The 11186-nt window shown below is 39.3% G+C and overlaps 1 protein-coding gene across 1 annotated transcript; it reads right to left on the minus strand.

Annotated features, from left to right (window-relative positions):
• Positions 1 to 4452: 4452 nt before the first annotated feature.
• LOC118375048 (SLIT and NTRK-like protein 4) lies at positions 4453 to 8323 on the minus strand. The gene is made up of 2 exons (XM_035761543.2): positions 7568 to 8323; positions 4453 to 7002 (listed from the first exon to the last, which is right to left on the minus strand). Exons 1-2 carry the CDS (start codon positions 7658 to 7660, stop codon positions 4477 to 4479), a joined length of 2619 nt encoding a protein of 872 aa, XP_035617436.1. The 5' UTR covers positions 7661 to 8323; the 3' UTR covers positions 4453 to 4476.
• Between the last annotated feature and the right edge of the window lie 2863 nt (positions 8324 to 11186).

Below are 11186 nucleotides of genomic sequence, written 5' to 3' on the forward strand. Positions count from 1 at the left end.
TTAACCTTTATTTAACCTTTATTTAACCAGGCAAGTCAGTTAAGAACACATTCTTATTTTCAATGACGGCCTGGGAACAGTGGGTTAACTGCCTGTTCAGGGGCAGAACGACAGATTTGTACCTTGTCAGCTCGGGGGTTTGAACTCGCAACCTTCCGGTTACTAGTCCAACGCTCTAACCACTAGGCTACGCTGCCGCCCCAGGGTGAGGGGCAGGGTTGGAGGGCCTGCCGGGCATACAGGACAGTGTAGCAAAGTTGAGAGTTCAGGGGCAGGGGAAGAAACTCGAGGGGTGTATATTAAGATCACTCAGTTATGTTTTTAAAAATTCCTTCAAATGAATCCCCCTTACAACCAAACATGATCTGTTCCAAGAGCCACAACATAATCAAATAGTTAGTGACACATAAATGCAAACAAAGGAAAACAACAGTACCAGCCAGAATTGATGTCAGAAATATGATTGGGAGCTTAATCGTTACAATAAAAGCGGTGAATGCACGTGCACAGTCACACATACTTTGAGCAGATTACAACGCAAATACAGACACACTTTATCGTTCAACCCCTCGCATAGCAAACTTATCTGGGTAAAACAAATATATATATCTGGTTAAAACACGCTATGGATAGATACATGTAAACCATCTTGTAAACCCTGATGATGGGTTCAACCATATGTAATATGCCTCATTAATAAAGAGCCAAGAAATCCATTTATTGGGGCATTACAAGATGAGGATGTATCAAAAAATGTTATTTCACAAAGGCAACTCGCATATGAAACAATAATGTGAAAATCTAAATGTCTATAAAATCACATGATAAACTGATGGAGTAAGAGATTCTGCTTTGCATATTACATCACAGGAAACCCAATCCACATGGATGCCATTATTGGTTTGACAAAACACAGCAATGCACTTCCTTTGCAATTCCACAAGGGATAAAATTCACACATGAAGTCACAAAAGAAGGTGGAAGCAACAGCATTTGAGGGATTATACACTGAGTATACCAAACATTAGGAAGACCTCCTGCTTTTGTGACGTCATGTGTTAATTTTTCCCTTGTGGAATTGCATAGGAAGGGCATTGCTGTGTTTTGTCAAACCAATGATGACATCGATATGGATTGGAAAGGGAGATACCGAGTTTGTTGTAATATTCAGAGCAAAATCTCTTGCTCCATCAGTTTATCGTGTGATAAACAGCTTAAATTCGTCATGGAATGGAATCTACAAGGCGTCGTTCCACCGGGATACTGGCCTACAGGTACCCTTAATTCCAATGCTTAACATGTCTCCTCCCCTTCATCTACACAGATTGAAGTGGATTTAACAAGTGACATCAATAAGGTATCATAGCTATGACCTGGATTCACCTGGTCAGTCTATATCATGGAAAGAGCAGGTATTCCTAATGTTTTGTACATTCAGTGCATAATGTACAATCCTTGTCATCTCTATCAGTCGTTTCTGTAGTCAACATTCAGACCAGGCAACACATTAGATCAAAGTGTGTAACTATAAAAAAAATAGAGACATCTGTCAAAACAGCTAAATGCAATGAAAACGTAGGCTCTGCCAACGTGTTTACAGTCACAATGCAAATGCATCCAAACACACACAATCATGTGAAATTGACATCAGCATGCAGTGTCCGCATTCATGAGTCATTTAGAGCAAATTAGTATGCTACAATATAGGTTACTTTTTTTTTCAGAAAAACAATATTGAGGATGATTGGAAGTCTAAAAAGATTTCCAAGGGGTGTTTCACATTTTGTATTAACCAAATGAGTTCACAACTGTAAGAATGTAAACAAGAAAATACAACATAACAAACAGACCAAATACACAAACATTCAGTAGACAATGAGATTAATTATGGCATAAGTATAACCTGAGTATTCACTTATCAATTTAAAATATGCTATGTTGGCAAGGCTTGTTTGTAAAAAAGACATTTCATACAAAAAGACAGAAAATAAAACAGAAAAAGACTACAGGCAACACCAGGCAGTGACTATGGGCCCACACCTCAGTATGTGCCAGACAATGGAAGCAAAACGATGAGACATCCATCTACTACAGTACAGTACATGAACCCATGTCTCTCTAAGTGAATATGACAAATTAATAACATGAATGTTTACTGGCAAGAAACACTTAATTCATAAAAGACCATATTAGACAAAAGGAAAACTAAAATGACAAACATTTATTTGTGGGAGAAGTGCAACCATGAAATGCTATTAAAGTACATAAAGAACACTAACAAAACTAAACAAAAAATAAACAAGTAGACACTGCCGATAACCACAAGATCCATATAGCAACAGGTGCATACAGTATATTACATAGTATAAAATTCAAGTCCACTTGACCTGTCCCTTCACAAACATCCTAACACTAGTTTAGTTCTCACCCACATCTTTAAAACTTTACTCCCTGTTTTATCATAGAACAAGACTCACCAAATATGCACCAGAACATCTGTAAAGGTTATGACACCATATCATCCTTTCACTCATGAATTAATTCCTCCCCTATGAAGGAATACTGTAATGGCCTTAAAACAAAATGAAAGAATAATGCCCTAAACATTATTTAATCAGTCTAATGTGACATGATAAAAAAATAAGAAAACACACAGCATTGATGATGGGGTTACATCATGTGTATCTGTTGATTGCTGAATTGAGATTCATGTCACACAGTATTAAAACAGATTTTGTGTTCAAATAGTAAACTATTCTCAGGTTTTTCTTCATGAATATTCAAGGCTTTATTTATAAAGCAACTTAAACGACTGAGGAAACAAGATTACATTTTCTCGAGGAAAAGAAAAACACAGTGCAAATAGGTGCTGCTTTTAATACCTTGACTTAAACAGGTTATACAATTTAAAACTAACCAATATACAGTATTCTGCTGTCTGATAGAAAATTGTATTTATTATATATTTGAAGGTACATTCTATCCATTGGTATTTCAAACACTCATTAACTTAACAATACTTTAAATAAGGACTTGGTCAAATAAAGATAATAAAATCATTTGAAATAACAACATAAAATGTCTCCACAATATAACCTTGAACTAATAAATAAGATAAAAGATTTAAGCTATTATGATTGAGCATATTAATATTGCACATGGTGTTTGATGTGATTCTGTCCAGATCAGTTAGCTATATAAAGCAAATTCTTAGCAACACAATTGTCTTCCAAAGTTAAATTGAACTCATCTCATACACTACCCTTCTCTGCTTTCTATTCCGTTCCCAGGGTACACAGTCAAACAATCCAGAATCGTTTCACTTTAATGTACATTTATTTTGGTTGCATAATGTCAATAACAAACATTTTACAAGATACTGTGTTATATAAGAATAAGGAATTTGTTAAACTTCAAATAATATTAGACCTCAGTTCGTGCAACATCATCACTATTCCCCTTTCATTCAGGCCATCAGTAGAGGTCTTGAAGAAACTCAGAAAACAGAAAGATTTAGACTGATAAATATTTTGTGGCTCAAGTATTCTACATGTCCATTTCACTTTTAAATAGTACCAATAATCTTTAAATAATACTGCGTTGAAAAATAAATAAATTATGTAGTTAAATGCTCTACCAATTGACAGTTGACAGGGGTCATCAATCATATATTAGTGCTTTTTATTTATTATATATTTTTTTAAATTGGTATAGTTGTTTTGTCTTCTGTTGTAATTTACAAACTGTCTCACAGATACAAATAATGCAGACTTACAAAATAAATTCAGGTACGCTTACATGGCAAGCAGCTGTTTTCTTGGGCCTAAAAAAATACAGACATGTGCCATACCCAAAAATATCAAGAGGAACCACATTTAATTCAAACCCTATTAACATGGCTCTTTTACACAAAAAAAAGTAACAGAATCATTCCATATCTGGTATTCGGTTTGTAAGCGCCTTTTCATAGTGAAAACAAGGCATCAGGGCCCCCAGCAGCGACCAGCAGTGATCAGTTATAATCCAGGCAGATCGTAAGTGTCTGTAAATGGGGGGATCCCAACAACGTTATATTCCCAGGAGAACTGCAAAGTCACAATTTCTGATAGTTAGTTATTTCATCCAAAATACTGATTCGATATTTCCACAAAAACACTGTGGAAGGGTCAATATGAGTAACACTCAACATTGTTTCCGTGACTCAATGATTTGGTTGAAAAAAAATACCAATTTCAGAAGCAGCAAAATACTACAATTGTCTCTTAAGGATGTCTTGTGGTATGATGTGTTATTCATCCATGTTATAATGGCATCACCACATCAGGGGGAAAGTCTGTATTTGCAAGAGAGCCACTGATTCCCAAGAAATCTGGTTAACTGACTGGAGCCAGCTGTCCAGTTTATCCATTGGTCATTAAGGTTTTCCACAAGGCACTTTTGTAATTGGGGGAGGGGGGAATTGAGTGGATACATAGCCTACATTTTACTCATTTGAGTCTGTTCCTCCAGAACTTGAAGGTAGTCAGGTGTACCTTGAAGTTTTGCTTGAAGTTCATAATACTCGTTCTTCCTTTGCTCCACTACTATCTTACTATGGTTTCCCCCTATTAGTGACTTTTTCATATTTTTGTCATGTGGTTTCTCTGGGTAACGGATCTCAAACCCACTCACCCCTATACTGTTGAAATCCAGCCTTTTGCTGTCTAAAAAGTTTTGAATGAACATGTTGGATTCTCTCGGCAGAAACTCATCCAGCTCATCAATGGTGCTCAGTCTCTTATTTCGGGGGTCCAGGGGGGACAGTGAGTCCTTGTCTTGGTCAGTGCTGTTGCGCATTATTATTTTCTGTCTCTGTGAGTCAGCAAATCTAAAGCCTGACTCAGAGTCTCTAATCGAACAGGTGTGGCTCTTGCTCATATGCTCGATAGTTTGGGGGATGAACGTCTCCCCTCCCAGGTCATCTTTCTTGCAGGATTTGTTGTGTCTTCTGAGCGCGAGTTGCATGGAGCCACACTCCTGATTCCCCATGCCCTCCTGGCGTCCGGGTGGCTTTTTATTGCGCCTAAGCACAAACACCAAGAGGCAGAAAGCAACAAATACTGTGAGGATGAGCACCACCAGGATACTGAGGATCATGATGGATAGGGGAACTGGACCTCCGGGAGGGGCTTTGCCCATCCCTGCTGGGGACAAGGAGTTCACCACCGGAATAGCACTGGTCAGGATGAAAGGGGACCTAGCTATGAGTTTGGGGCATAGGATCTCATTTTTCAGCAGCCTTAACTCTATATTGGAAAACTGCACTGGGGATGCGCATTTGATCTCCTTTGCAGCCACTCCATCATTCAGCTTCTCCAGCCAAAGTTTCAGAGCCACTAAATCACAGGAGCATTCCCATGGATTGCCTTCCAGATCAATCTGAGTGAGAGACCTCAGCTGGTCAAGGACGCCACTCACAGGCAGAGTCATGAAATGGTTGTTCTTAAGATTTAGCCTAGCCAAGGAAACCCTAGCAAAGATATAGGCAGGGAGGCTCCTTAGCACATTATTGTTCAGATACAACAACTGCAGATTTGGCATGGAGTCAAAGGTCTCTGCTAACACCTCTTTTATGGCATTGTATTCCAAGTACAAGTATTGGAGGTTACTGAGCCCAAGGAACATCTCAGGATTCAGCTGCTCTAGTTGGTTTCCATTGAGATAAAGCCTACGGAGGTTGGTTAGATTTGCAAAGACACCTTTTTGAACTGTGACTATTTGATTGCTGCCCATATGTAATAAATCTAAACCCTCAAAGCCTTGGAAATCAACTGGACTGATATCTTGTATATAATTACCACTCAGGTGTAGCTTCTTGGCATTTGGTGGTTTGGGAATGAGATCTGCTAGATTGTGTATACTTCTCTCTTGGCAACTCACACCAATGCCAAAGTCTGAGGGATGAGCTTTGCATGTGCAAGGCTGTGGGCAGGAGAGAGGTGGGGTTCTAGTTTGATAGGACATAATTGGAATATGTTTATTCAAACCAGGTAAACCAACAATCCCGTTACCATACATTTTAGATGGGTTTGTTGTGATGGGGGGTATCGTAGTGGGTGCAGTGTCGGTTGTTGTTTGGCCATTATCTGGCTGTGAAGGGGGCATCCTTACGTCAAAGTCACTACCTGTTCCCATGGGACACAGTTCCTGTTTGTTTGTTTCTTTCAACAGGCGTCCATACAGGTCACTAGGGGTTTCACATATAGCCTCCCCAATAAAAATGTTATAGGGCATGTTCTCCAACCAAGCTTTCAAGGGTAACAAATCACAAGTGCAATTCCATGGGTTGTCATCTAGCTGCAATTCCACTATACGTCCAATGTGTTCCAAAACTCCAAGATATGGTAGCTTCTGTATCCTGTTTCCTCTTATATCCAAATGTGTAAGGGAGGCAAAGCGAAAAATATTATCAGGAAGGATCTGGACGAGATTGTCATTTAGGATGAGAACTTTCAGCCTATGCAATTTGTTGAATGATCCTTTTTCAATATACTTAATCAAATTGTAGTCAGCCTGGAGGTATTCCAAGTTTTCGATCCCATAGAAAGTGTCAGCTCGGAGCACTTTTAATTCATTGTTATTTAAGTGCAGCTGTTTCAATGAACTAAGGCCATAAAAGGCCCCTCCCTCGATGTTCTGTAATTTGTTGTTTCCCAGTTGAAGAGAGACTGCGTGTGTGAAATTGAGAAAGGAATTGGGGTAAAGGATGATCAATAGGTTATTTTGGAAATTCAAATGATAGAGGCTAGAGACCGGTGGCAGCAGCTGAGTAGGTCTGTACACAGTTATTTTCTCACAGTTCACATAGAGGACGTTCTCGATGGACATGCAAGAACAGGCGCTGCAAGTCTCCGCTGAGAGGTCAGAATCCAAGTCAGAAAACGTATTCGATACGGAAAAGGCCAAAAGAACTAGAAGCAGCATTTTGCCTTTTATAAATCCCCCAGAAAACCATTTAGTAACCTTTGAGAGGAAGAACAAACAAACAAACAAACAATCAAAACACAAATTTGTACTATACATACAAACAGTATTTCATAAATGGGTAGTTAATGGCCTACTGCTGATGCTAGTAATGCTTTGGCTACACATCAGGCTACATTAATGTACACAAATCAACCCATTTCTCTTTAGCAATACAGCTACCAAGTACTATTTTATCCTGAAAAAATATGACTTTCTCTCATATTAATAATAATAACCTAATAATAGACTAATAATAATTGCCCGATCAGCCTTATAATCATCATCTCCTTCTGATGTTACCAAACATAAAATCACCAGAGGAATAAATCATTCTATATAGCAAGTGGGCCAATTGTGTGGGCATATACCAGGTTATTCAACAAAAAGAGGAGAAAATATATAGGCTACTGCACCCATCCATACTGTATGGTGACATATTATGGGCTAAAACATCCCATGAAGCCTCTGCCCCAAAAGGGATCAAACCATATTATAATAAACAATGTAAAGAATGGATATTAAATCTTTCCAACCATGTATAAAAAAACGTTGTCTTTCTTACCTTAAGCGTTTGTAAATGTGGTTTCTTGATAGACAGACATTGCTCCCATTCAGACGTCAGAATCGCAGTGGGCTCAGATTTCAGCCTATGCATCTCTTCTTAACAGACTCCACTTGTTTAAAACATTATTTTTCTCGTAGGGTGTTGCAGTGTTGCTGTATATCCATGAAGCATTTCAGTGCGGAATGAACTAAAGACAAGGTGCCCACCTCTGCGTTCAGACAGAAGGGACTGAAGGCAAGCAGCTGAAGTGACTGGAAAGCAACTTCAGCATGCTCTCCAGTTCATGAGAGAGGAGAAGGAAACGAATTGTGCTGCTCCAACACCCCCAGTCCATAGAGATGGTCGCTGAAGTTGGATTGAATAGTTCAGGCAAAAACAAAACAGCAATAGGCTACCCACTCGATAAACCGAAATATATCATGCGCGGGTTTACTCACCTCAAAAAATATTACATCTCGTCTCTTTTCGAATCATGTAATTCACAGGGCTACCTACCAGTGATGTCTGAGGTTCAGCCAGTCTTTACACCAAGGCAAAGAAAATGAGGGGAAAAAAACACACTGATATTCGGGGGAAAAAAAAGCAGAACAGCGACTGTCGCGAAAAATGTATCATTCAGTTTAGTCAGATGCGGGCAATATTCCACCAAATCAATAAACTACGTTCAAATAAACTACTGATAAAACAGTCATCAGGGATCCTGATAAGTGGGAAGATACCTGCCTGTGTCATTGGTATGCTGCTTTACAGCTGCATTGAGCTTCCCACACGACTTGTGGGAGGAGAGAATGCAGAGATGTAGAGAGAATGGGGGAGGAGGGGAGGGGGCGAAAAGAGATGCAGGGAGAGAGATGAGTGAGGAGAGGGGGTCTCATAGACCACACGGGGAACTTCAGGCCTTGAAATGTATATTTTAAGAAGTAGATACATAGTAATTTAAAAGATTTGTGTAATTGTGTTTCTTATCCTTATTATGATCATTACCCATATCGCATTGTGCTATATAGCCTAATGGTTGAATGTAATGTAAGGTAGGCCTACCTGACAATTCAAGAGGGCATGGCACCTGGCATTCTCTTTTATGATTGGAGTGTTTTTAAAATGGCACAGAACGTGAGCGGCATTCTAATGGGGACTCTTATTCAAGGTGGACTGCAGTCAAAGCAAAGCCAGCATTGCTCAATTAAGTAAAAAAAACAATACCTCTCAAATGTGTTTTGAGTAGTATGCATGGATTTGCCATTAGATGCTCACTGCCGTTCAGCCTCACTTTGGTTTTCAGACAACAGGTGCGCACTCCCTCACGTGACACCAAAAATAGACACCACTCAATGGTAGCCTAGACTTTACCTGTTTGTTCAAATAGACAATGTGAATAGCTCTAAATGTGTGAAACGCAAATAGCTCTTCCTACGTTTCAATGGCACAGTGACAAATCACTAAAAGCTTTTTTTGTAGAATATGAGGAGGAACAATAAAGACAGAAACAATTGGAAAATTCAGGATGACACAGTAATAGTGAAAGTATGCTATTGTAAAAAAAAAAAAAATGTAAACTCTTTTTTCCCATCTAAGTTAGTTTTGATATGAAGTTAGGTGGTACGGGTTGTTCAAGCGAGTGAACCCAAGTCAAGGGCAGGATGTTACTTTATGGTTGGAGATATTTCTCACACATGCAGAAATAAAAGGTAGCGCCCTCTTCTGGCTGAAAGCAATTTTTACCCACTTTATAAACTTGGTCAGAGAGGAAGAGGTGATGCAAGAATGGCTGACTCCGCCCAAAATCTGTCTGCACAGATTAAGGATAGGGGCTATGAGAGTGTAGAATTTGGTCAAGATAAAAGTGAATTGCTATTTTGATAGGTGAGACTTGTTTGATTGAATAGAAGTTTCATAATGCTTAGGTTGTTACGAGTGTATTGATATGTTTTCTACAAAACATAATTGCATAGAATATCGCCTCTTCCCACCTGCCTTTCACCTTTGTGGACATGTATTTCTATTGTGAGAGCGGTAAGTCGACCATCTTGTAAATATAATAGATCATATTTTGCCTGGTGCACAGCCCGCAGATGCCTCCTAAAATTATTTAGCTAAATCATTAAAAAAACATTGGGGGACAAAGCCATTGTTCGTTATTTTCTGCACAAAATAATTGAGCTAAGATGTCTCAATACAAATGGATGCTCTCATCAGCTCGCTCCCCAACGGCTCTGACCCGCCGGCAGGGCGAAGCCCCCGCCCCCGGCCCAAAAGGATTTTCTAAGGACAGGAAGGACCAGGCCCCACCAGGCAGCCCAGGGGTCTTATTTATAACGTTCAGTAAATGTCACACAACATTTCTGAGTGCACCATTTATGAAGAGTCTATTCACATACAAAAACATTGAGATTTATAAACTTGGCATATGCCAAGGAGAACAGCGACTGTCCTTATAAATCAGACTTGCCGTAAAACTGCACGCGTGAACAATCATTAAAACTCCGTCTGGAAAACACCTCCATTCACCTTTCCAACTCATAAATATTGTCAGTTTGACTGATAGGTGGGCCAGAGCATTGATGTTTTGCGTGGTTCTAGGTTGGATATTACCCACCCTACAGGAAACAATGGATAGATACATTCAACATATAAACTACCTCAGTCCAGATTCTTTTGACGGCTGGACATTTCCAGAACAGATGCATTAGTGTACCGACCTCACCCATGTTGACAGAAGTCTAAAAAGCTTTGATCCATCATTTTCTACGTGTGTGGTGTGATGTATGCCCTGTATAAGATCTTCATTGGAATAATCTTATATCTAACGCAATTGGATATTGATATTATATTTTTAGATATTGCGTCCCATTGTGCTGCAGTGATAAATAGGCTACACCCATGTCCTGCTCCCAACGTAACTTAGCAGGGGTTTTGCTGTTTGGGGAGGAGAGGCCCACCAGCTTGAATAGGGCAAAAACTGTTCCTTTCCCAATAGCAACATCCCTCAGTTTTTTGTCTAAATCACTTTTAGATCCCACATCAATACCCTTTGAGGAAATACACTTCAGGCAAAACTCTTAGATCAGCTCTTGGAATGGTATAATATTTCCTTCCCTTACAACCTGCCCCTGATGTTTTGGGATTGCCAGGTAATATTAGCCAGTGTCTTTCCACCACAAGGGGTTGTTCCATATTGGACTTGAAGGGAGGGATGCTCCATTGTTAGATAACGTTTTATGAAGTTCCCTTGCCACTTCACAAGATAATTCCAGTAGTGGGTTATTTTATTGCAGTGTGAGTTTTTTCATAATTAATGAGAAATTATCTAGTTTGATGGGCAATTTGTTGCATTTAAACTTACAACAGACAAAAGAGACTAAAAAGGGTACTTTTTCATAGGAGGGCAAAAGGGCAGGTGCTCCAGCACCTCTAGGGCTCTGTCTGTGCATGTGCCTGCAGTACAGTCTACACTCTTGATTGTTGACTGTAATGTAGGCTATGCTACAATTATACAACAACAAAAAATGTAAGTGCATAAGGCCATGATATCATTATGAAGCCAAATCCAAATATTGGATTGTCTATGGAGCCTATAGACTCAGTAACGTCAGCAATAGGCCTACATAATGCAAGT

Source organism: Oncorhynchus keta, chromosome 4 (genome assembly GCF_023373465.1).
Source record: "Oncorhynchus keta strain PuntledgeMale-10-30-2019 chromosome 4, Oket_V2, whole genome shotgun sequence".
NCBI lineage: Eukaryota > Metazoa > Chordata > Actinopteri > Salmoniformes > Salmonidae > Oncorhynchus > Oncorhynchus keta.

Coding starts and splice junctions, on each gene's coding strand:
- LOC118375048 (XM_035761543.2), bottom strand. CDS start 7,660: ATGCATAGGCTGAAATCTGAGCCCACTGCGATTCTGACGTCTGAATGG. Junction 7,003..7,567: donor CACATTTACAAACGCTTAAG/GTAAGAAAGACA, acceptor TTCCTCTCAAAG/GTTACTAAATGGTTTTCTGG.